The 27,263-nt window shown below is 41.3% G+C and overlaps 1 protein-coding gene across 2 annotated transcripts; it reads left to right on the top strand.

Annotated features, from left to right (window-relative positions):
* Positions 1 to 562: 562 nt before the first annotated feature.
* Positions 563 to 27,263, top strand: GCLM (glutamate-cysteine ligase modifier subunit; the record flags this gene model as incomplete). Of its 2 annotated transcripts, XM_080692409.1 has the most annotated exons (7): positions 563 to 688; positions 7,098 to 7,163; positions 11,784 to 11,868; positions 13,069 to 13,128; positions 16,891 to 17,093; positions 19,405 to 19,519; positions 27,094 to 27,263. In XM_080692409.1, 7 exons carry the CDS (start codon positions 563 to 565, stop codon positions 27,261 to 27,263), a joined length of 825 nt encoding a protein of 274 aa, XP_080548535.1. The 2 variants fall into 2 exon arrangements, with proteins under 2 accessions (XP_080548535.1, XP_080548536.1); XM_080692410.1 differs by lacking the exon at positions 7,098 to 7,163.

Raw genomic sequence — 27,263 nt, 5'->3', positions numbered from 1 at the left:
TGGAGGAAGGTTCTGGAAGACAGCGAAGCCAGGGAGAAAGGGCCAGGTGGTGGTGGATTAACACCTGGAGGCGAGAACTGAACCGGGGTAGACTTTCAGAGCCTGAGCATCCTCAGCTGGCTGCCCTCTTAAAAGAGGCTTGGGAGCAACTCCGCCGCGGGACTGCCATTGGCCGAGGAGCCCGGGGGCGGGGCTTCGGCGGGGGCGGGGCTTCGGCGGGCGCGCGCGCCGCCCTCTGACCCGCGGGGAGCCCCGCCCCGCGCGCGCCCGCCGCCCAGGCCGAGGGCCAGGCCCCCGCGGCCCGCGTCCGCCCGCCGCCCCGCCCCGCCCCGCCGCGGACGAGTAACGGTTACGAAGCACTTTCTGGGCCGCGGTTTCTGCTTAGTCACTGTCTTCCAGGAAACTGCGCGCTTATTTGGGCGGCCGCGCAGCCGGGGCCGCAGCCGCAGCGCCTTCGCCCGCGCCGCCCGCACCGCCGCTCCAGCCGCGCGGGCCGCCGCCTCGCGCTCCCCCGGCCGCGGCCCCGTCCGGCCCGAGCCCGCCGCCGCCTGCCGAGGGCGCCATGGGCACCGACAGCCGCGCGGCCGGGGCGCTGCTGGCGCGGGCCCGCACCCTGCACCTGCAGACCGGGAACCTGCTCAACTGGGGCCGCCTGCGGAAGAAGTGCCCGTCCACGCACAGCGAGGAGGTGAGGGCCCGTGACGGCGGGGCGGGCGGCCGGGTGCGCCGGGCTCCTGCGGGACCTCGCGGGCCGCGTGCGGGTGGCCGAGGTGGCGGGCGCCGCCGGGAGGGCGCGGGGCCGGAGGGCGCGGGGCCGAGGGCGCGGGGCCGGAGGGCGCGGGGCGGGGCGGCTCAGTGCTTGAACATCCCCGGGAACGCGCGCGGTTGGGTGTCGGTGTGTGACTGCGGAAATCACGCTTCCTGTGTCTGTTTCTGTAGACTTAAAGTTGGCTAGTAATACTGCCTTCCTCATTGTGAATTAGATTATATATGAAGTTGCTCGACATAGGGTTATCTTCCTGTCACCCGATTCCATCAGAAAGAGAAATCTTGATTAAAAGAACAAGTTTCTTAAACTGTCACATTTTACCAGCTGTGTTCTCAGGCAGTTTCTGCTGCTCTGTATGAGACGTTGTCACAGACCGTGCATCTGCTTCTGGTTCGTGTTGGGAGCCAACACCCTCCAGGAGATGAGAACTCTAGGTTTTAACTTTGGTAGGCACCAGGATCAACCCCGCACCCCTTTTCCGTGTTCAGGTTCCAGCTCAGTTTGTATGTTTTGTTTAAACCACCTCGCTTTGACTATTTGTGTAAAGAAGTATTTCAGTACTTGGTGCCTAGTGCCTGAATTCCTTTTAGTACAGATGGTGAGACTTCAACAGAGTGTTTTGCATGTATATTGATAATATTCGGTGAAATTTTCTCTTTTTTTTTTTTTTTTTTTTGGTGGGTCTGGGGATGGAACCCAGGGGCATTTGACCTCCGGGCTACACCCCCTGCCCTATTTTTTATTCTTTATTTTGAAACCGGGTCTCACTGAGTTGCAGAGGGCCTCACTAAGTAGCTGAGGCTGTCCGCGAACCGCGATCCTCCAGGTCTCAGCCTTCCAAATGCTGGGATTACAAGCGTGCGCCACCACACACTTCAACACACTCTAGTTAGTGGCTTTCCAAACTTTCTGACTACAAATGGTAAGAACTGTAATTTACCCATCAGTTCATAGTTTTATATTTGTGTATATCAATATATCTGAAACACAGGTCTCAAAAAAGATGTTGGAGCGGGGCGTGGTGGCGCACGTTTGTAATCTGCCGCTTGGGAGGCAAGGACTGGAGGATTGCACAGTTCGAAGCCAGCCTCAGCTACTTAGGCTCTCAGCAACTTAGTGAGACCCCTGTTTCCAAATAAAGTATAAAAAATAGGCGCGGGAGTATAGCCTGGAGATAGAAAAGCCCCTGGGTTCCACCCCCAGTACCACCAAAAAAAAAAAAAAAAAAAAATTAGCCCTTACATTCTGTGTTTTGTCTTTTTTTTTTTTTGGTGGTACTGGGGTGAAACCCAGAGGCTTTCTACCTCTGGGCTATACTCCCAGACCTGTTTTATACTTTATTTGGAAACAGGGTCTCACTAAGTTGCTGAGAGCCTCACTAAGTAGCTGAGGCTGGCTTCGAACCCATGTGATCCTCCTGTCTCAGCCTCCCAAGCGCGGGGATTACAAGCGTGCGCCACCACGCCCGGCTTATCCTATTTTAATTTTTAAAAATGAGTGTGTATGTGTGTGTTGTGATGTGCTGGGGATGGAACCCAGGGCTTCATGTATACTAGGCAAGGGCTCTATCACTGAGCTACATCCTTAAACAACGATTTCTTGCCGGGCATGGTGGCACAGGCTTGTAGGGAGGCTGAGACCTAATGGTTCCCGGACAGCCTCAGCTACTTAGTGAGGCACTCTGTAACCCTGTTTCAAATTAAAGAATAAAAAATAGGGCAGGGTTGTGTAGCTTGGAGGTCAAATGGCTCTGGGTTCCATCCTCAGTCCCGCAAAAAAAAAAGAAAAAAGATTTAATGCCCACAGTTTAAAAACATTATTTAAAGGACTAATTCTCGGTTTTAGTGTTTTATTTTAGTTTAACTTTACTTTTTTTTTTTTTTTTTTTTTTTTTGCAGTGCTGAGGCTCAAACCTAGGGTAAATTTTTAAAAAATTTTTTATGCTGGTACGGAGGATTGAACCCAGGGGCTTTTCTACCTTTGAACTGTTATACCCTTGGCCCTTATTTTTATTTTTTATTTTGAAACACGGTCCTGCTTAGGTACTAAAAAAAACCCAAAAACTCACCATTACTGAGGTTGGTCTTGAACCTGTAATCCTCCTGTCTCTGCCTCCCAAATTCTGGAATTACAGGCATGTACCACCACACCCTGCTGAAATATTTCTTTTTAAACGGGCCATTATGCCAGGCAAGGTGCATATCTACCTAACACACACACACACACACACACACACACACACACACACACACACACTGTTTTCCCAAGTTTTTGTTTTAAGAATATTGACTAGTTGAATCATGTTTTTTTTTTAATTATTTTACAATTCCAGATTTAATGATAGGCTAAATTGTACTACTATTTATCTTTAGTGGTACTGTGCACATACCATAAGAATGAAGAGAGCAAAGCCGGGCGTGGTGTTGCAGGTTTATAATCCCAATACTTGGGAGGCTGAGACAAGGTTCAAGGATAGGATCACAGGTTCAAGGACAGCTTCAGCTAGTAATGAGACTCTTCAACCTAGTGAGACTCTGTTTCAGAATAAAATAAAATAGGACTGGGTATAGCTCAAAGGAAAGGTAGAATGCCCCTGAGTTCAGAACCCAGTACAAAAAAAAAAGCCCGGTGTGGTGGTGCATGCTTGTAATCCCAGAATTTCGGAGGCTGAGACCAGAGGATTACCGTCTGTGGACAGCCTCAGCTACTTAGACTTTCCGCAACATAGTGAGACCCTGTTTCAAAATAAAAAATAAGGCGGGAGTTTAATTTGGAGGTCGAATGCCCCTGGGTTCCATCCCCAGACCCGCAAAAAAAAAAAAAAAAAGCAAGAAGTTTAAGGTTTATGTTGTCAATATAGATTACCATGCAATTTATAAGATTAAAAATCATTCAGTTTGTGAAATAGTTTCTTATGTAATCATGACTTTGAACTTTTCCATAATTGGTCCTGAATATTCCAGAATCCAGGATTAATTAAAGACTCCTGTAATCTCAGCTACTCAGAATGATGAGGCAAGAGGATCAAAAGTTCAAGGCCAGCCTGGGCAAATTAGCCAGATCTTGTCTCAAAATAAAAAGCCAGGCATGGCTGTGTGGTTTGTAATTCCAGCATTTGGGAGGCTGAGACAGGAGGATCTGGGTTTGCCTGCAGCCTCAGCTTCTTAGTGAGGCCCTTTGCAACTCAGTGAAATCCTGTTTCAAAATAAAGAATAAAACATAGGACTAAGGGTATGGCTCAGAGGTAGGACACCTCTGAGTTCTATCCCCAATACCACAAAATAAATAAATAGATAGATAGTACTGGGAATATAGCTCAGAAATGTTAGAGTATTCCTGGGTTCAATTGATAGTACCACAAAAATAAATAAAAGATGGTTTCAGGACAGGGGCAAATTCTCTGAAAATATACTAATCTTCCTGTATTGAAAAATTTATAAGGAAATCTCTACGTATTTAAATGAGTCATCCTTAGAATTCTTCCACGATTTCAGGTAAAGCTCATCTGATAGAATTGTTACCCCCTTAGCCAGGCTTGGTGACACATGCTTATAACCCCTGTACTTAGGGGGCTGAGATAAGAGGATCTGGGTTCACAGCCAGCCTCAGCTACTTAGTGAGGTTCTCTGAAGCTTAGTGAGACCCTGCTTCAAAATAAAAAGAATAAAAAATAGGGCTGGGAGTGTAGCTCGGAGGTAAAATGCCCCTGGGTTCAATCCCCAGTAACCTGCAAAAGAAAAAAAAAAGTTAACCCCTATCAGTCTTGCTGCCTTTACTTTTACTGATTTAAAAAAAAAAAACTGATTTACAATTCTGCCTGAAAGGATTATCAACTGACTTTTACCTAGTGATTTCACCTTGATTACAAGTATACTTTACATAAAGATATGACTTTATAACTTTAAATTCTAGCAGGTTATTTGGGTGCCACATAAAGTTGTAAATCCTAATATAGGTGGCTGTATGCCCACAAATTTATAACCCACTTGTCCTTTGTAATTACTTATACTAGATAAAAGTGGCAAAGCACTTCTAATCAATTTTTATCAGAACAATTATAATTTAGATAATAAGCTTAGAAGTTAAATCTCTGTTGTTGCTATTAGGAGAGTGCTTTTGTAACCCAGGGGCTTACTTCTAGTTACTCATTTCTTTTTTCATTGATTGACTATAAACTGAAACACTGTGACCTTGGCTGTCTTTTATTTATTTATTTATTTTGTATCATGGATTGAACCCAGGGGCATTCTACCTCCAAGCTACACAGCCAGCCACTTTTATTTTTTTGTTTTGAAACAGGATCTTGCTAAGTTGCTGCATCTCACTATGCTACTAAGACTGCCCTTGAAACTGTGATCCTTCTGACTCAGCCTCCCTAGGACTGGGATTGCTGGTGTGCTTCACCACACCCAGCTGACCTTGGTTATCTTTGCTAGTGCTGGCCAATTCTTGGTCATAAATTAGGGAGTTGCCAAGCACTGTGGTGCATGCTTGTAATCCCTGCACTTGGGAGGCGGAGACAGGAGGATCCTGCAGGTTCAAAGCCGGCCTCGCTGACTGAAGAGACCCTGTTTCTAAATAAAATATAAAATAGGTCTGGGAGTGTAGCCCAGAGGTAGAAAGAAGAGTTCCATCCCCAGTACCACCAAAAACAAACAAAAAAAACAAAAAATAAATTAGGGAGTTGCCTAACAGTGTTGTTTTTTTCTTTTCACTGTTATTATTTGATACTGGGGATTGAAACCTACCTACGGAATTCTACCTCTGAGCCACACTCTCAGTCCTATTTTATTTTTTAGTTTGAAACAGTCTCACTATGTTGCTGAGAGTCTTACTACCTTGTTGAGGCTGTCCTCAAACTTGCAATCCTCCTGTCTCAGCCTCCCAAGTACTGGGATTACAAGCATGCACCACCACACCTGACTAGCAGCATATCTTTTTCTAATTAATAGAATAGAAGCTACTAGAGTTCCTGGCACATATTGAGCATAAATACTGTTTTGTGAGGTTTATGCTCCATTATATATATTCACTCATTAAGTGAATATACATCTAACTTTGGACCACTATCAAGTTTGTAATGAACTGATGTAAGAGATATAAATGTGAATAAACACTTTAATGAGTTTACAACATACTATAGTATTAGTATAAAAATATTTGTCTATCTAAGAAAAGACTGAAGACAGAAGTATACCTCCGTTTAGGGAATGATTTTATGGGCTGTTAATGGAAGTTGAGCTCTATAAGATATATCTATCCTAGTGATTCTCAAACAGACAAATTACATGAGATGCCTGTTAATATGAAAGTTCTGACTGCTCTTGGAGAATGTTCATCAGGTCTAGCATTGAACTTAAGAGTTTGAATCTTTACTAAACATCACAGGTGAATCTAATGTAGGGCTCCTCTGATCACAGAGGAGTTATCCTCTGTCACCTATTTCTCTTGGCAGAGTACAGCATAGTGGTTAATATGAGCCTTAGTCAGGCTCTCTCGGCTTAAATCCAAGATCTTCTGTTTATAACCTTATCCTTTTTTTTAATTTTTTTTTTTTTTTTTTTTTTTTTTTTTTTTTTAGGTATGGGGATGGAACCCAGGGACATTTGACCTCCAAGCTACACCCCTGCCCTATTTTTTATTCTTTATTTTGAAACAGGGTCTCAGCAAGTTGCAGAGGGCCTCATTAAGTAGCTGAGGCTGTCGGCAAACCACGATCCTCTGGTCTCAGCCTCCCAAATGCTGGGATAACAAGCATGCACCACCACGATTGGCTATAACCTTATTCTTGAAATCTCTCTTTTTTTTTTTTTTAAATGCTTTTATGTCTCAAAGTTTCCTTTGAGTTTCATTGGTATAGAAGCATTGTAAAAATAATTACACTATTTTTTTATGTCGAGAATGTTTGAAAGCTGGGCATGGTGGCATGTGCTTGTAATCTCAGTACTTGGGAGGCTGAGACAGGAGAACCGCAGGTTCACGGACAGCCTCAGCTACTTAGTGAGGCCCTCTGCAACTCAGTGAGACCCTGTTTCAAAATAAAGAATAAAAAATCGGGCTAGGGGTATAGCTCAGAGGTAGAATACCCCTGGGTTCCATCCCCAGTACCACACACACAAAAAGAATGTTTGAGAATGAAGAGTAGAATAAAATTAGGTCTGATTTTATCGATGTCAAAGGAAACAAAAACCTTGTAGAATTAAACTGAAATTTTATATTTTCTGTGGATATATTTCTTTCTTGCTTAGCTCATTAATGCATTCTGTTGTAGAAGTATGGAAATTGAGTAGAGTCTGATTAACAGATTTTAAATGCATTCCTTTTGCAGCTTCGAGATTGTATCCAAAAGACCTTGAATGAATGGAGTTCACAAATCAGCCCAGATTTGGTCAGGGTAAGTGGAAAATAATGCAGAAATTGTGCAAGTCAAAAGAGAAGTGAAGTAGGAAATTATTTCTTAAGTTCAGGGAGTGGAGTCAAATAGGCAATTAGTTATAAAATCCTTGTGGCTGAGTTGCTGAGATAGCAATCTGATACAGTAGACTTGAGCATGAAGAAGAAAATCTGAACTCCATAGTCATCTCTTTAACTAGACAAAGTACTAGGTTCTTGTGCTTAGTTCCTCACCATTAGTGAGGAACTTTATTTTGTCCAGTTTCCTCATCATTAGTGTTTCATTCCTGTTGATACTTGGTCTAGTAAACGAATGATTATCAGATAGCTTTCATTAGTAGATTGCTTTGGTAGAAATCACCCCAATAATATAGTCCCTAGAAGAAATTTTTAGTCAGTTTCTGATGAAACAATTAAAGAACTTTAATTAAATGCCAGTATATGGCTATTATTATAAATGTAAAAATATAAAATACTTGTCTGTAACCACCCTGAAATCCAACTCAGCCAAAGGCTCATGTCAAATTCTGTAGTTTACTTTATTTTATTTTTATTTTTATTTTTTGGTGGTACTGGGGGTGGAACCCAGAGGCTTTCTACCTCCGGGCTATACTCCCAGACCTTTTTTAAAAAATATTTTATTTGGAAACAGGGTCTCAGTAAGTTGCTGAGAGCCTCACTAAGTAGCTGAGGCTGGCTTCGAACCCGTGTGATCCTCCTGTCTCAGCCTCCCAAGCGCGGGGATTACAAGCGTGCGCCACCACGCCCAGCTGTGGTTTTACTTTAAAAGTATAGAAGAGGACATGTGCTGGAAATACTTGTTTACTTGTATATACAAATTTATAACTCTATACTTGCTGTGCAGACACCGATTAATATCTTTATTTCTGTTTATCTAAAATTACCATTTACTCCACACATGCATGACTTGTAATTGAACCCCTGATATGTAATAGATTTATAAAGTGTTTTTGAATTGTAGGAAAGGTCTCACTATTTCCTTTGTTAAATCTTGTTATATAGCCGGGCGTGGTGGTGCACGCTTATAATCCCCGCACTTGGGAGGCTGAGACAGGAGAATCGTGCAGGTTTGAAGCCAGCCTCAGCTACTTAGTGAGGCTCTCAGCAACTTAGTGAAACCCTGTTTCCAAATAAAATATAAAATGGGTCTGGGAGCATAGCCCAGAGGTGGAAAGCCTCTGGGTTCTAACCCCAGTACCACCAAAAAAAAAAGCCCCTGGGTTCCATTCCTGGTACCACACACAAAAAAAAATTGCACTGAAGTAAAAAATGTTTTGGAGCCAGGTGTGGTGGCGCGCCCTTGTAATCCCTGCATTTGGGAGGCTGAGACAGGAGGATCGTATTCGCAGACAGCCTCAGCTACTTCTACTTAGTAAGGCCCTTTGCAACTCAGACCCTGTTTCAAAATAAAGAATAAAAATTAGGGCTGGGGGTGTAGCTTGGAGGCAGAATGGCCTTGAGTTCCATCCCTAGTACCGCAAAAAAAGAAAAAAGTTTTGGATCAAAATGTTTGTGATTATTAAGCTAAATATGCTGTTAAACAATCTAGCAGTCTTGTTCCTTGGTATCTGCTGAAAACAGATGAAAATTTATGTCTTTGAAAAAACTAGCACACAGATGTTTATAGCAGCTTTATTCATAATTGCCAAAATTTGGAAGCAATAAGATGTCCTTCAGTAGATGAATGGGTATATAAACTATAGTACGTCCAGACAATGGAATATTTTTCAGTGGTAAAAGAAATGAGCTATCAAGCCATGAAAAGACATGGAGGAACCTTAAACGAATATTACAGAGTGAAAGAAGCCAACCTCAAAAGGCTACATACCATGTAGCTCCAACTTTTAATATTCTGGAAAAAGCAGAACCATAGAGACAATAAAAGATAGTCATTGCTAGGTTTAAGGGAAAGGACGGATGAATAAGTAGACACAGAATTTTTTTTCTTTCTTTCTTTTTATAGTTTTGAGGATGGAACCCAGGGGCAGTCTACCTCCGAGCTCCACCCCTAGCCCCTGCTTTTTATTTTTTATTTTGAAATGGTCTCAGTGAGTTGCAGAGGGCCTCACTAAGTAGCTGCGGCTGTCTGCGAACCACGATCCTCCCATCTCAGCCTCCCAAATGCTGTAATTATAAGTGTGCACCACTACGCCTGACTCACAGAATTTTTTTTGTTTATAGCAGTGGTACTACTCTGTAATGGTAGATGTATGTCATTGTACATGTGTCTGGATCCATAAAATGTATAATACCAAGAGTAAACCCCAAGATAAGGTGTACTTTTGGTGATGACAGTGCAGGCTCATCAGTTAAGAGATCACCAAAGGAAATGTTGACAGTAGGGGAGGTAAAGCATGCATAGAGGCAGGAAAAAATGAGAAGTCTCTGTACCTTCTGTTCAGTATTATATGAACCTGGGACAGGAGGATCACAGGTTTACATCCAACCTCAGCAACTTGCCAGGGTTTGGCTGGCAGCTTAGTGAGCCCCTGCTTCAAAGTAAAGAATAGAGCCGGGCGTGGTGGCGTATGCTTGTAATCCCCGCGCTTGGGAGGCTGAGACAGGAGGATCGCACAGGTTCGAGGCCAGCCTCAGCTACTTAGTGAGGCTCTCAGCAACTTAGTGAGACCCTGTTTCCAAATAAAATATAAAACATAGGTCTGGCAGCATAGCCCGGAGGTAGAAAGCCTCTGGGTTCCACCCCCAGTACCACCAAAAAAATTAAAAAAAAAACAAAGTAAAGAATAAAATAGGGCTGAGGTATATTTCCGAGGTAGAACACCCCCTGTGTTCAATTCCTTCTACAAATAAATAAATAAATAAATAAAGCTGTGAACCTAAAACTGCTCTAAAAATAGTCTACTAAAAAATCAGCCAGGTGTGGTGGCACATGCCTATAATCCTAGTACTTGGAAGGCTAAGACAGGAGGCTCAAGGATAGCCTCAGCAAGTATGAGACCCTCATCAACCTAGCAAGACCCTGTTTCCAAATAAGAAATAAAATTGGGCTGGGGATGTAGCTCAAAGGTAGAATGCCTCTAGTTTCAATCGTCAGTACTACGGGGTGGGGGTCACCTAAGTCCCCTTACAGATTTTAAGTTCAATTATATTAAAATCCAAAAAATTTGTTTTTTAACTTTGATTAAAGAAGAAAGTTTTTTTTTTTTTTGTGGTACTGGGGTTCCTGGAAACCCTTCTTCCTCCGGGCTACACTCCCAGACCTATTTTTTATTTTTGGAAACAGGGTCTCTTATGCCAGCAGGGCTGGCTTCGAACCTGCGCTATCCTCCTGTCTCCGCCTCCCAAGCACGAGGATTACAAGCGTGCGCCACCACGCCCGGCATAAGTTTTTTGTTTTTTGTTTTTTGGTGGTACTGGGGATGGAACCCTTCTACCTCCGGGCTATACTCCCAGACCTATTTTATATTTTTTTAATTTGGAAACAGGGTCTCTTAAGCCAGCGCAGCTGACTTTGAACCTGCACAATCCTCCTGTCTCCGCCTCCCAAACGCGGGGATTACAAGCGTGTGCCACTATGCCTGGTGAGAAGAAAATTTTTAACATCATTATTTAGAATGGATATTTATTTCCCATTATTTTCCTTTTAAGTAAAATTTATCAACTCTTCTAGTGGTTCTCACTCCTCACATACTCCTCCCCTGCTTGTTTTTTTTTTTTTAATTGATCATGCATTCTTCTGAATACCTAATCAAAATGAGACGTTTGGTCATGCATGGTGGTACACACCTGTAATCCTAGTACTTGGGAGGCTAAGAAAGGAGGAACACAAATTCATGGCCAGCCTCAGTAATTTAGTGAGGCCCTCCACAACTCAGTGAGACCCATTTCAAAATAAAAAATAAAAAAGGATTGGGAGTATAGCTCAGAGGCAGGATGTTCCTGGGTTCAATTCTCAGTACGAAAAAAAAGGAGAGATGCTTTTTCCCAGAAAATGAACACACACACACACACACACACACACACACACACACACACACACCATTTTATCTTTATAGCAGGACTTTATAAGGCTTAGGTTCATTAGACCTCAAGTAAAAATCCCTGTTGTTGCGAGGCGCTATGACATGCACCTGTAATCCCAGTACTTGGGAGGCTAAGATATGAGGATTCAAGGTTCACGGCTAGCCTCAGCAACTTAGTGAGGCCCTGTTTCAAAATAAAAATAGCCAGGCGTGGTGGCACACACTTGTAATCCCAGCATTTGAGAGGCTGAGACAAGAGGATCTCAGTTCGCAGACAGTCTCAGCTACTTAGTGAGGCTCTCCTCAACTTAGTGAGAGCCTGTTTTCAAAATAAAGAATAAAAGTAGGGCAGGAGGTGTAGCTTGGAGGGCGAATGCCCCTGTGTTCAATCCCCAGACCCACATAAATAAATGAATGAATAAAGAAAGAAAGAAATAGGGCTGGGAGTGTAGCTCAGTTACAGAATGCCTCTTGGTTCAATACCGAGTATAATCACCACCAAGAAAAATATCTTGTTTTATGAATTCTATGCTTATGATGGCCATAATGGACAATAGGAAATTATATAATCAAACGTTAATTTTAAATTCATTATAAATATCATATGCTTATTTTAGGAGTTTCCTGATGTCTTGGAGTGCACTGTATCTCATGCAGTAGAAAAGATAAATCCTGATGAAAGAGAAGAAATGAAAGTTTCTGGTAAAGTCTAGACTTTACAATTCATTTTGTCATACAGTAAAAGTGATAGCAAGGTTTTGTCAGGCAGGGGAATAAGCCTTTCTTTGCTACTGGTAATGAATGACTCAGTTGCTAAGTGTGGAAAATATAAAAACTGTGTGTGTGTGGGAGAGAGAGACAGACTGACAGACTGACTGACTGGTATGTATGTATGACTGGGGCTTGAACCCAGAGGCATTCAAACTCTGAGCTATACCCCTAGTCCTATTATTTTGAAACAGGGTCTCACTCTAGGTTGATAAGAGTCTCAATCTTGCTGAGACTGTCCTCAAAACTTTAATCTTCTTATCTCAGCCTTCCAAGTACTGGGATTTCAGGCATGTGCCACTATGCCCAGCTGTAAAAACTCTGTTTTTTAAACATAATTTTAATGTCAACTCCTAAGAGGAAGTTATAGTTGGCTGGGCATGGTGGTGTACCTGTAATTCCAGTAATTTGAAGGCTAAGACAGGAGGATCACAGGTTCAAAGCTAGCCTCAGCAACTTACTGAGGCCTTCAGCTACTTAGACCTGTTTCCAAATAAAAAATAAAATAGGGCTTGGGTGTAGCTCACAGGTAGAATACTCTTGGGTTCAACCCCGAGAGCCACGAGAAAGAAAAAAAAAAGGAGTTGGAGTTGTTACAGTCAATGCTGGCTACTTCAGAGGAGTCAGAATAGTACTTCAGCTTGCTGTTCTTTTTAAATAGATGTATGTAAAATTATACATTAATAACACAGACAAACAAAAACCTAAATGGTAATTTGCTTTTGGTAATGAGATTCTTGGCTATTCTTTTTGGTCTTTCCACTTTTATACATTTGACTTATTTCTAGAGCAAGCATATTAATAGTATGATAAAAAAAAAATGCCGGGTATAGTGATTCATGCTTGTAATCTCAGTACTTGGGAAGCTGAGAAAGGAGGATCACAGGTTAGCAGCCAACCTCATGTTATTAATGTCCATTAATGATTAATTCATAAAAATATACATTTCAAGTAGTTTAAGCTCTTATATTTTTCTGACCTTCCTTCTAATAACTGGAAAGTTAATATTTGCTTTTAGTTTTGATAAGTACATATTTATTGGCAAAACTAAAATTATATAACTCAGAATAATCTGTCATACTGTTTAATAAGTTGTATACCAAATTTAGTAATTAATTTTGTTTTTTTACTTAGCAAAACTGTTCATTGTAGAATCAAATTCTTCATCATCAACTAGAAATGCAGTGGACATGGGTAAGCAAAAATATAATTTTTTTCTTAATGGACTTTAAATTATTTTTAGATATATTAGTTATAACTTGTCAGATCTAGGTAAAGAAAAAAATGACTTGATTTTTTTTTTTTTTTTTTTGCGGTACTGGGGATGGACCCCAGGGTATTCTGCCTTTGAGCTACACTCCCAGCCCTCCTATTTTTTATTCCTTATTTTGAAACAGGCTCTCACTGAGTTGCAAAGGACTTCAGTAAGTAGCTGATAGCTGAGGCAATCCACGAACCATTATCCTCCTGTCTCAGCCTCCCGAATGCTTGTATTACAAGCGTGTGCCACCACACTCAGCACCTGATTCTAATTTTTTTTTTTTTAATGCGGGTTTGGGGGTGGAACCCAGTGGCATTTGACCTCTGAGCTACACCTCCTGCCCTATTTTTTATTCTTTATTTTGAAACAAGGTCTCGCTAAGTTGTGGATGGCCTCACTAAGTAGCTGAGGCTGTCTGTGAATCGTGATCCTCCGGTCTCTGCATCCCAAATGCTGGGATTACAAGCGCGCCCGACTAATTTTACCATTTAAAGTGCTCATTTTTGCTGGGCATGGTGGTGCACGCTTGTAATCCCTGCCCTTGGGAGGCTGAGACAGGAGGATCGTACAGGTTCGAAGCCAGCTTCAGCTATTTAGTGAGGCTCTCAGCAACTTAGTGAGACCCTGTTTCCAAATAAAATATAAAATAAGTCTGGGAGTATAGCCCGGAGGTAGAAAGCCTCTGGGTTCTACTTCCAGTACCACCCAAAAAATAAATAAATAAAATAAAGTGCTAATTTTTAAGGCCTTTGTAGAATCAAGTTGACTATATATGATTATATTTTAATATACTTGAGAAATGTAAATTATTGGCAATTAAATGTTGACTATCTGTTTAGAAATAGAAGTTCTCGCCAGGCGTGGTGGCACACGTTTGTAATCCCAGCACTTGGGAGGCTGAGACAGGAGGATCACACAGATTCGAAGCCAGCCTCAGCTACTTAGTGAGGCTCTCAGCAACTTAGTGAGACCCTGATTCCAAATAAAGTATAAAATAGATCTGAGAGGGTAGCCTGGAGGTCGAAAAGCCCCTGGGTTTTAACCTCAGTACCACAAAAAAAAAAAGAAATAGAAGTTCTCCTTAATCATAGTTTGGCCGTTTTAGTACTGTAGCTAAAATATCAAAATCAAAGATATGAACAACTAAAAACAAGTATTTTGTATTCATTTTTAGCACTTGGTTAGGTTATTGTGGTATACCAGTTATTAAATACTTTTGTGTGTGTGTGGTACTGGTGATTGAACCTAAGAGCATTCTGCCTCTGAGCTACAGCCCCATTCCTATTTTATTTGATTTTATTTTGTGGGTCTGGGGATGGAACCCAGGGGCATTCGACCTCCAAGCTACACCCCTGCCCTATTTTTTATTCTATCTATCTATCTTTCTTTCTTTCTTTCATTTATTTTTATTTTTGGTGGTACTGGAAATGGAACCCAGGGGCCTTCTACCTCCAGGCTACACTCCCAGACCTATTTTATATTTTATTTGGAAACAGGGTCTCTTAATCCAGCTGAGGGGGGCTTTGAAACTGCGCGATCCTCCTGTCTCAGCCTCCCAAGTGCTGGGATTACAAGCGTGCGCCACCACACCCAGCTTATTCTTTATTTTGAAACCAGGTCTCACTGAGTTGCAGAGGGTCTCACTAAGTAGCTGAGGCTATCTGCGAACCATGATCCTCCAGTCTCAGCCTCCCAAATGCTGGGATTACAAGCATGCGCCACCATGCCTGGCTCCCTATTTTATTTTAATTTATTTTATTTTAGTGTTTTATGGTACTGGGGATGGAACCCAGGTGCCCTTTATCACCAAATTGTACTCCCAGCCCTTCTTACTTTTTATTTTGAAACAGAATCTTGCTAAGTTGCAAAGGGTGGCCTCAAATTTGCAATCCTTCTGTCTCAGCTTCCCAAGTACTGGAAGTACAGGCTGGCCTTAAACCTGGGATCCTCCAGTCTCGTCCTCTCAAACACTGGGGTTACAGACATGTGCCACAACACCCAGCTAGTACTTTTTAAATTTTTATTTATTTATTTATTTTTTTGAAGATTTAAAAAAGTTTATTAAAAGGTAGAAATACAGAGGATAGGTACAGCTCCATACCAGACTGGCATGGAGGGGTGACTCGAATGAATACACCCTTTAAAAAAAAAAAAAAAAAAAAAAGAAAAAAACATTTTGTTAGGCCGGGCGAGGTAGTGCACACTTGTAGTTGGGAGACTGAGACAGGAGGATCACAGGTTCGTGGCCAGCCTCAGCTATGTAGTGAAGCCCTCCACAACTTATTGAGATCCTCTTTCAAAATAAAGAATTAAAAAAAAAAATAGGACTGGAGATGTAGCTTGGAGATAGAATGCCCTTGGGTTCAATCCCCAGTTCCACACACAAAAAAATTCTTTTATTGTTTATATATGTTGGAAACTTAAATAACTGGCCCTTGAATATAACTGTAGAGTGAACAATAATCATTTAAAATAAGCTCATGAGGTTTTTTTTACAAAAATTAAGAAATTATCTGCCTCTGTAAATATAAAGACGATAAATGTGTTTTTCAGAACTTCAAGATTATTCTTTGCTCTACCACTTGCAGAATTCTTGTGATCATTCATATGAGATACTAGTGAACAAGTAGAGCTGGAGAAGATGATGATGTAAAGATAGGAAAGCTACCAAAAAGTCATGGGGTCTAGCAAACAAGAAGGAATAGCCAGGCGTGGTGGCACACGCTTGTAATCCCCCTGCTTGAGAGGCAGAGACAGGAGGATCGCGCAGGTTCGAAGCCAGCCGCGCTGGCTTAAGAGACCCTGTTTCCAAATTTTAAAAAAAAATGTGTGTGTGTATATATATATATATATATATATATATATATGTATGTATGTATGTATGTATATGTATATGTATATGTATATGTATATATAGGGTCTGGGAGTGTAGCCCAGAGGTAGAAGGGCTTCCAGGAACCCCAGTACCATCAAAAATTTTAAAAAAAGGGAAGGAAGCTTGTCCCCCAGAAAGAGGGGCCTGTAGTAGCTGTGAGCTCCCGAAGGAAGGCAGGTCAGAGAGCCCACTAGGATACCATATAGAGAAGTAGTTGAATGGGTACTTAATTTTTTTTTTTTTTTTTTTTTTTTTTTGGTGGTGGTACTGGGGTTCCTGCAAACCCTTCTACCTCTGGGCTATACTCCTAGACCTATTTTATATTTTATTTGGAAACAGGGTCTCTTTAGCCAGCACGGCTGGCTTTGAACCTGCGTGATCCTCCTGTCTCCGCCTCCCAAGCACAGGGATTACAAGTGTGCGCCACCACACCGGCTTAAAATATTTTTAAAGAAATGAAAGGTGCCAAGCATGGTGGTGCATGCTTGTAATCCCAGCATTTGGGAGGCTGAGACAGGAGGATCGAGGTTCAAGGAGAGCTTCAGCACTTAGTAAGGCCCTTTGCAACTTAGTGAGACCCTGTTTCAAAATAAAGAATAAAAAGTAGGGCAGGGGGTATAGATCAGAGGCAGAATGCCCCTGGGTTCCATCCCCAGTCCCACAAAGAAAAAAAGAAAGGTAATTTATGAAATAATTTGTTATGTGGAAAACCAGTAAGTAATATGGACAGAATTTAGTTGGGATACTTAGAGGATGTTAGCAACATTGGTTTTTATTATGTAGCAAACATCTAACCTTTTTGCATTTTTCTTCTCATTAGCCTGTTCAGTCCTTGGTGTGGCACAGCTGGATTCTGTGATCATTGCTTCACCTCCTATTGAAGATGGAGTTAATCTTTCTTTGGAACATTTACAACCTTACTGGGAGGAATTAGAAAACTTAGTTCAAAGCAAGAAGATTGTTGCTATCGGTACCTCTGATCTAGACAAAACACAGTTGGAACAGCTGTATCAGTGGGCACAGGTAAAGCAGGGCCAGGCCTTTTTCAGTTTCTGCTGCCCAGCATTGAGATCATGCACATGGTGCAGACTCATTGTGGGTGACTTCCAAATATGGGAGTTTTGAGTCCAGCTTTATCTAAAGTATTGGGGTTTTGTTCTTTTAAAAACATATGTCTAATTAAATTTAGTATTAGTTCCACTTAACAGGAGTGACAGAAACACTAGAAAGTAGTGAATGAATTAAGGCTGTTTCTTTCAGCTTACATATGTGATAAAAATGTTACATTTTTATTTAACACATGGCCATAGCTCTAATTTCCTAAGTAAACTAATATTATTATTACTTAAAAAATATATATAATTTTCAGCTGGGTGTGTTGGTAAATGACTGACATCCCAGTACTTGGGAGGCTGAGATAGGAGGATGCAAGTTTGAGGACAGGCTCAGCAAGTAGTGAGACTCTCATCAACCTAGCGAGACCTTGTCTCAAAGTAAAACTAAAAAGTAGGGCTGGGAGTATAGCTTGGAGATAGAAGGCCCGGCCCCTTGATTCAGTCCCCAGTTTCACACACAAACAAAAACATGTAAGATTTTTCAGTGTATATGACTTGATGTTGAGTGGAATCATAAGTGAATAATCTCCACACTCTCATCTAATTACCTACTTTCGTGTTTTTGTTTTGTTTTGTTTTGGTGGCACTGTGGTTGTAACCCAGAGTCTTTCTACCTCCGGGCTATACTCCCAGACTTTTTTTTTTTGGAAACAGGGTCTCACTAAGTTGCTGAGAGCCTCACTAAGTAGCTGAGGCTGGCTTTGAACCTGTGTGATCCTCCTGTCTCAGCCTCCCAAGCACTGGGATTACAAGCATGTGCCACCACACCCCACTTATGTACAAAATTTTGAGAGAAGTTAACTAGTATTTTGCCTTCACTATACTGGGGATGGAATCCAGGGACATTCTACCTCTAAACTACACTTTTTTTTTTTTTTTTTCAGTACTGGGGATGGAATCCAGGGGCATTCTACCTCTGGGAGGCACCCCCAGCCCTGTTTTTTATTCTTTATTTTGAAACAGGTATCACTGAGTTGCAAAGGACCTAAGTAGCTAAGGCTGTCCATGAACAATTATCTTCCTGTCTTAGCCTCCCAAATGCTGGGATTATAAGCATGCACCACCACACCTGGCAGCCAGCCCTATTTTTTATTCAATATTTTGAAACAAGGTCTCACTGAGTTGCAAAAGGCCTTAGTTCTTTCTTTTTCTTTTTCTTTTTTTTTTTTTTTTTTTTGCTGGTTTGGGGATGGAACCCAGGGGCATTTGACCTCTGAGCTACACCCTGGCCCTATTTTTTATTCTTTATTTTGAAACAGAGTCTCACTAAGTTGCAGAGGGCCACTAAGTAGCTGAGGCTGTCAGTGAACTGCGATCCTCCAGTTTCAGCCTCCCAAATGCTGGGATTATAAGTGTTCGCCACCATGCCCGGCTTTAGTTCTTTTACTTTATCCTTAGTTTTTTTTCTCAGTATTTCAGAGTTTCCTATGGGCAGGAAGGCCCTAGAGAAAATATTGCCCTTTCTTCTTTTGACCTTGATAGCTAAATGTGGGGAAAAAAATTGCTAGGGAGACTTAGACTTTATATAAAAGTTAAAGTCAACCAATGCAGCTATCAGAAGTTACCTGATTCTTCTCTTTCAAAATGTGTCTGGTTAGTAGCCATATTTTATATTTTGACATTAAGTATACCTTATTTGGTTCTTTAAGACATATTTCCTCTATTACTAAAATGATCACACTTAGAACCATGTTTGTTTCCAAGGCAGATGTATTAGATTAATAAAGTGCTCTAGCAGGAGACTTTAATAGTATAGTACTATATTGGCTTTTTCTTCCTCCTCAAGCTATTTTTCTCCCTATTACCACTAACATGGGTAGAAAAACACATATTAAAGAGGATAATTATAAGCTGGGCGTGGTGGCACATGCTTGTAATCCCAGCATTTGGAAAGCTGAGACAGTAGGATCACGGTTCACGGACAGCCTCAGCTACTACTTAGTGAGGCCCTTTGCAACTCAATGAAAACCTGTTTCAAAATAAAGAATTAGAAAATAGGGCTGGATGTATAGCTCGGAGATAGAATGTCACTGAGTTCCATCCCTGGTACTGCAAATAAATAAAGAGGATATTTATGTAAAAGTACTTTATAAACTTTAAGCATAGTAGAGTATGATATTCTATCTGTTCTAAAATAAAATTTTTTTTTTATTATTGCTGTCTACTTTCTGTGTTACTTTATTTAGTAAAGATACCATGACCTTCTTTTTTACTTCTAGGTAAAACCAAATAGTAACCAAGTTAATCTTGCCTCCTGCTGTGTGATGCCACCTGATTTGACTGCATTTGCTAAACAGTTTGACATACAGCTATTGACTCATAATGACCCAAAAGGTAATACTGATAATTTTCATTTATAGAGCTTGATCATGCGCATTTGTCTTATAAAAGCTTTGTTGGGCTAGGAGTGAAATTCAGCAGTAAAGTGCTCTGGGATCCTAGGATCAATCCCCAATTACTGCCCGGGGTGGGGGGACCAACTCGTTAAAATTTAGTTTAAGTGTGTGCATTGATAAATGTATGATGTTGTTACCTACAACTATTCTTTTTTTGTGTGTGTGGTACTAAGAATTGAACCAAGGGGCATTCTGTCTCCAAGCTACAACCCCAGACACACCCCCCCCTTTTTTTTTTTTTTCCTTTAAAACAAAGACTCCCTAGGTTAATGAGAGTCTCACTACTTGCTGAAGCTGAAGTATTCCTGTCTCAGCCTCCTCCCATGTACAGGGATTAGAGACCACTACACCCAGCCACCTACAACTACTCTTTTTTTTTCTCTTTTGGTGTGTGATTTAAGGGGCCCAACCCTACTTTCTTTGTATTTTGAAACAGGGTCTCACTAGGTTGATGAGAGTCTCACTGCTTGCTGAGGCTGCCCTCGAACCTGTGATCCTCCTGTCTCTTCTCCAATTACAAGAATTAGAAGTTGTACCACCATTTCTGGCTTATAACTTTTCTTAGTTCAAAACATATATCCTCTTTTTTTTTTTTATTTCAGTACAGGGGACTGAACCTATGGGCATTCTACCTCAGAGCTACACCCTCATCCGAATTTTATTTTTTATTTTGAAACAAGGTCTCACTAGGTTGATGAGAGTCTCACTATTTGCTGAGGCTGTCCTCAATCCTGTGATCTTCTTGTCTCAGCCTCCCAAGTACTGGGATTACAGGTGTGTGCCACCACTCCCGACTTATTGAACTTTTTTAATTTTATCTACCCAGCCCTTTTTATTTTTTAGTTTGAAACAGGATCTCATTAAATTGCTGAGGCTGGCTTCGAACTGGCAATTTGTCTCAGCTTCCCAAATACTGGGATTATAGGCATGCACCACCATACCACCATGCTCAGATAGAAAAGATCTTTATGATACCCTAACCAGGCACGGTGGCACACACTGTAATCTCAGTATTTGGGAAGCTGAAACAGGAGGATCACTGGTTCAAAGCCAACTTCAGCAATTTAGCAAGGCTCTTAGCGACTTAGTGAGATCCTGTTTCAAAATTAAAAAAATAAAGGTTGGGTATGGTAGTGCATACTTGTAATTCCAGTACTTGGGAGACTGACACAGGACGATCACATGTTCACAGCCAGCCTCAGCTACTTAGGCCCTCCAAAACTTAGTAAGACCCACATAGGACAATCACAGGTTCACAGCCAGCCTCAGCTACTTAGTGAGGCCCTCCAAAACTTAGTAAGACCCTGTTTCAAAATAAACAATAAAAAATTAGGGTTGAGGGTGTAGCTCGGGTAGAATGCTCCTAGCTTCAATTCTCAGTACTGCAATCAATCAGTCAGTCAATTAATCAATAATAGGGCTAGGAGTATATGTGATATACCTCAGAGGTAGAATGCCCCTGCATTCAATCCCTAGCATTATCTGGGGTAGACACTAAATCATAATAATATATAATCTTGTTTGTACTGCAAAGATTGGACCAAAGAGCCATTTGATTGGTATAAATATCTAGAAAAAGAGGCCAGTACAATTTAATTCAAAACTTAGTAAGCATCTTAGGACAGGTGATTGACCAGTACTTTATTATCACTATCAAGACTATGTGTTTGGTGCTGATCAGAAACATTGCTTAATGATAATGGCTTGTCTACCTTCTATAACTTTTTTTTTTTTTTTTTTGGTGGTACTGTGGGTGGAACCCAGAGGCTTTCTACCTCCGGGCTATACTCCCAGACCTATCTTATATTTTATTTGGAAACAGGGTCTCACTAAGTTGCTGAGAGCCTCACTAAGTAACTGAGGCTGGCTTCGAACTTGTGCGCTCATCCTCCCAAGTGCTGGGATTACAAACATGCACCCCCACTCCCAGCAAAAAATGGTAACATTTTTATAGAGATTCTTTTTTGATGAAAAGGCTGGAGGAATAGCTCAGTAGTAGAATGTTTACCTGGTGTGAGTTCAGTTCCTAGCAAATGTATATATATTTAGGAGGAAATTACCTTTCACAGTTGATTCTTTGAGGAAAAACATTCAGATCTCTCTTCCATGTTTAAAAGATAATATGCAGCTGGGCATGATGGTGCATGCATTCGGGAGGCTGAGCCCGGAGGATCGTGGTTCTAGTTATTGTTCCTTGAATGCCAGTGTTTTCATACTAAGTGCTTCAGAAAGATAATCTGTAATCTTCACAACAAAACTTGGTATTTCTTTGGTTGGTTGGTTTGCTTGTTTGTTTGTTTTTTGGGTACTGGGGTTTGAACCCAGGGGCATTCTACCTTAGAGCTACACCCCTAGCCCTATTTTTTATTGTTTATTTTGAAAAAAGGTCTCACTAAACTGAGACTGGCTGAGAACCTGTGATCCTCCTGTCTCAGTCTACAAGGTGCTGGGATTATAAACAAGTGCCATCAGGCCCGGCTCAGACTAGGTTTATGTTTTGTTGTGTTGTGGTACTGAGGATGGAACCCAGGGTCGTTCTACCTCCGACATATATCCCCAGCCCTATTTTTATTCCTTATTTTGAAGCAGGGTCTCACTGAGATGCAAAGGGCCTCACTAAGTAGTAGTACCTGAGGCTGTCTGTGCACTGCGATCCTCCTGTCTCAGCCTCCCGAATGCTGGGATTGACAAACGTGTGCCACCATGCCCAGCTTCAAATTTAGGGTTTGTTTTTTTTTTTTTTTTTTTTTTTTTTTTTTTTTTTTTTTTTTTTTTTTTTAATGGTACTGGGGGTGGAATCCAGGGACTTTCTCCAAGTTATACTCCCAGACCTATTTTATACTTGGAAACAGGGTCTCACTAAGTTGCTGAGAGCCTCACTAAGTAGTTGAGGCTGGATTCGAACCTGTGCGATCCTCCTGTCTCAGGCTCCCAAGCACGGGGATTACAAGCGTGGGCCACCACATTTGGCACTCTGTAACCAGTTCTAGTTCCACTAAAAAAAAAAAAAACAATGTTTCCAGTAGGATGGAAATGGGAAAATACTAGCATGTCCAATATTTTATTTCCATGTATCTAAATGTTGGCATTTATATTATGTATTAATACTCATTATTTTGGCAGAAAACATTGCATGTTCTAAGGAGATAAATTAAGTGTTCCTTTTTTTTCTTTTTTTGGTATATTTTTATATTACTGATACAATTGGATACATAGTTGTCTTATTTTAATTCTAAACCTGGTTAGAAGCAGGATGTGTTGGCCCATGCTTGTAATCCCAGCATTTGGGAGGATGAAACCAGAGGATCGAGGTTCGTGGACAGCCTCAGCTACTTAGTGAGGCCCTCCACAATAAAGAATAAAAAATTGGGCAGGGGTTGTAGCTCGGAGGTCAAATGCTCTGGATTCCATCCCAGACCCGCAAAATAAATATAAAAAAATAAACCTGGTTAGCGTGGAGCTAGGCTGGGCTGGAGCCAGTCATGGTGTCACAGGCCTAATCCTAGTACTTGGAAGCAGAGACAGGGATCACAGGTTTGTGGCAACCCTCACCAACTTAATGAGTCTAAGAAACTTAGTGAGACCCTGTTTAAAAATAAAAAATAAAATAGGGCTGCTGGTGGTGTAGCTTGGATGTCAAATTCCTCTGGGTTCAATATCCAAAAAAATGCCCCCCCCCACACACACAAAAAGAATGTGCTGGTCCTGCATATACTGGTAATGAATCTTCAGATACTTTGATATGTAATGAAGCAGTTCTTCACTTGATTTGTTGTGTTTACTGAGTGTGAAGAGTTAAGTAGTTGAATTCATTTTAAAAGTATGTAGTTCAGTTAATGAGTAACATAGTTCTTTGATTTTGTGCCAAAAAACATTTTTAAGCAACCAGTTGTAAAATATTTAACTCCACTTGTATATGACATAGAATTGTTTATAAATCTCCTGAAGGTCTAAAATTGTAATTTGCCTGTGATCTAAAATTGCCCTTATTCCTTAGAATAGGCTTATTTTCCAAATTACTTTTTTTCTTTCTTTCTTTCTTTTTTTTTTTTTTTGCAGTACTGAGGATTGGACCCAGGGGCATTCTACCTTGGAGTTACACCCCCAGTCCCATTTCTTATTCTTTATTTTGAAACAGGGTGTCACTGAGTTGCAAAGGACCTCACTAAGTAGCTGAGGCCGGCTGCAAACCTGTGCGATCCTCCTGTCTTGTTGGGTTTGCAGGCGTGCACCACCACGTCCAGCTTACCTTATTTCTTACAAGTTATAGTTAACAGTTTAGCCACAGTTAGGAGAAAATTGTGAAGTAGGTAATCCTGGCTTTTGAACCACCCCTTTTTATTTGCTTTACCCCTGTCCCCACTTCTATTAAATCTAATCTGTGTTAGGCCTCATTTCCTCAGGGTCCTCTTGTTTACAATCCAATAAATAATTCCATATTGATGTTACTTTTCCAAGGAGACATTTTCATTTTATTAATGAAAACAATTCACTAACTGTGACCTTGGGCAAGTTACCTAACCTCTCACTGTCTCAGTTTTTCCCTATAAAAGGGGTTAGTATCTAACACATAGGGTTAATATGTGGATTAAATGAGCTTAAACATGGAAAGTACTCAAAGATGTACTTGACACATGAAAAGAGTTAGCATACACTGAGAGTTTACTACTAACACTACTCAAAGTCACGGCAGTTCGTTTGGGATCAGTGGGTCCTTTACCACCCCCAAATCATATTCTGAAGGTGGTCACTTATTCTAAGGTTGTTTCTGACCCGCATGGAATCTTTCTGCCCTGATCGACTCATTTGGCCAACACTGGAGCACCCACTGTGTATCTGGCACTGTTTGGGGTACTAGAAATACAGTACCAAGTTAGACAAATCCCAGTCCTCATGAATCTTATATTCTAATGAGAAGAGATGGAACATAAAGTAAATATTAAAAAATGGCAAGTGGTGGTATATGTTCTGAAGAAAATTGGCTGAGGGAGAAAAAAATTCCAGGTTGGTTTGATTGTTTTATATGGGACAGTCAGGGAAGCCTCTGCAGGATAAAGTTAATCAGATGCCTGCAAGAAAGAGGCAAGCTTTGTGGATATCAGGAAAAAGAGCGTTCTGGGAAAAGAAACAGCTGGTTGAGAGACCTCAGGATGAATGTGCTTGAAATTTTCACTAGACAGCAAGGAGGCCAGTGTGGCTGGAAAAGAGGAGTAAGGAAAGGAGTGGGAGAGCGTGGCATCAGAGTGGCAGTAGAGGGCTTGGATATAAACTTGAAAAATAAATTCGGTGGTGCACACTTGTAATCCCAGTACTTGGGAGGCTGAGACAGGAGGATCGCAATCCTGGCCATACTCAGCAATAAGGCTCTCCTCAACTTAGTGAGACCCTGTTTCAAACTAAAAAAATAAAATAAAGGTGGGGATTTAGCTCAGAGGTAGAATGCCCCTGGTTTCGATCCCTAATATCACAAAAGAAGTTTTTTAAGCAAATGCAATTTAGAAGGCAACTAACTACTGGCAGAGATTTTATGATTGTTGGTCCTCATGGGTATGTCAGCTGCTGGTAGAAGTATAAAGTACAGCCTTTCTGGAAAGCAGTTGCAGTATGCTATGCAGGAGCATTAAGAATGTACTTGTACTTTGGCCTTTTGCTCCATAGCCAGACATTATCCAAGGATGATCATCATAGCATCCTTCTCATTCAATTAGCAAGAGCAGAGCCGGCGTGGTGGTGCACGCTTGTAATCCCTTTGCTTGGGAGGCTGAGACAGGAGAATCGCGCAGGTTCAGAGCCAGCCTCAGCTGGCTTAAGAGACCCTGTTTCCAAATAAAATATAAAATAGGTCTGGGAGTGTAGCCCGGAGGTAGAAGGCCCCTGGGTTCCATCCCCAGTACCACCAAAAAAAAAAAAAAAAAAAAAAATTTTTTTAGCTAGAGCCGGGCGTGTTGGTGCAAGCTTGTAATCTCAGCATTTGGGAGGCTGAGACAGGAGGATCATGTGCATGGACAGGCTCAGCTACTTAGGAGCTCTTTGCAACTCAGTGAGACCCTGTTTCAAAATAAAGAATAAAGCCGGGCGTGGTGGCGCATGCTTGTAATCCCCACGCTTGAGAGGCGGAGACGGGAGGATCACGCAGGTTCGAAGCCAGCCACGCTGGCTTAAGAGACCCTGTTTCCAAATTTAAAAACTATAAAATAGGTCAGGGAGTGTAGCCCGGAGGTAGAAGGGTTTCCAGGAACCCCAATACCACAAAAAGAATAAAAAATAGGGCTGGGGGTATATCTCAGAGGTAGAATGCCCCTGGGTTCCATCCCCAGTACTGCAAAAAATAAAATAAATAAATTAGCAAGGTACTGGGAAAAACCTAAATGTTTTTGGCCAATGATAAGGAAATTTTAAGTAAGTATTTACATATTACAGTAATTGGAGAGCTAAAAGATTTGATTTCAATCATACCATAATTTTCAACCTAATATACCTATTTTTCCACCTTTTTTTTCTATAGCGCTAGGGATTGCTACACCCCTAATCCTGTTTTGTGTTTTATTTGGAAACAGGGTCTCACTAAGTTCCTAAGAGCCTTGCTAAGTTTCTATGGGTGGCTTCAAACCTACAATTCTCCTGTCTCAGCCTCTAAGTACTGATATTATAGGTGTATGCCACTATATCTGGAAACACTCAGACAAAAAGCTCTAAGGAAGTAGTATATAATCTCTAGGTTTTTTTTTTTTTTTTGCGGGTTTGGAGATGGAACTCAGGGGCATTTAACCTCCGAGCTACATCCCCTGCCCTATTTTTTATTCTTTATTTTGAAACAGGGTCTCACTGAGTTGCAGAGGGCCTCACTAAGTAGCTGAGGCTGTCCGCGAACTGCGATCCTCCAGTCTCAGCCTCCCGAATGCTGGGATTACAAGCATGTGCCACCACGCCTGGCTATAATCTCTAGTTAGTAGGGTTATGAGTGACTTTTTTTCTTTTTACTTTCTTATATTTTCCCTGGCTGTATATTATTCTAGTGATCTTTAAAATTTCAAATATTCAGGCTCCACTTACCAGAAATTATTAATTCAATAATTACAGTACAGGGATAGATACTTTTTTTTTTTTTTTGGGTCTGGGGATGGAACCCAGGGGCATTCGACCCCTGAGCCACACCTCCTGCCCTATTTTTTATTCTTTATTTTGAAACAGGGTCTCACTGAGTTGCGGAGGGAGGGCCACACTATGTAGCTGAGGCTGTCCGCGAACCGTGATCCTCCCGTCTCAGCCTCCCAAATGCTGGGATTACAAGTGTGCGCCACCACGCCCGGCTCCAGGGATAGATACTTTTTAAAGAGTTGCTTGGTTCTTCCTAATATTATGGTTCAGATTCATAGCACACATGGAATCATAAGCAGATTTTACATTCAGTTTTAAGATTTTTTTTTGTTGTATTTAAATGCTTACATAGTTAAGTGTTTTGTTTGTGTTTGTCTTTGAATTTAACACTTTGGGTTTTGATTGTTGTTTTAGAACTGCTTTCTGAAGCAAGTTTCCAAGAAGCTCTTCAGGAAAGCATCCCTGACATCCGAGCACATGAGTGGGTGCCACTGTGGCTGCTACGATACTCTGTCATTGTGAAAAGTAGAGGAATTATTAAGTCAAAAGGCTACATTTTGCAAGCCAAAAGAAGGGGTTCTTAA

This window comes from Muscardinus avellanarius, assembly GCF_963383645.1.
Source record: "Muscardinus avellanarius genome assembly, chromosome: 3".
NCBI lineage: Eukaryota > Metazoa > Chordata > Mammalia > Rodentia > Gliridae > Muscardinus > Muscardinus avellanarius.
Note: the sequence above shows the minus strand (reverse complement) of the source record. Positions and strands in the feature narration are given on the sequence as shown.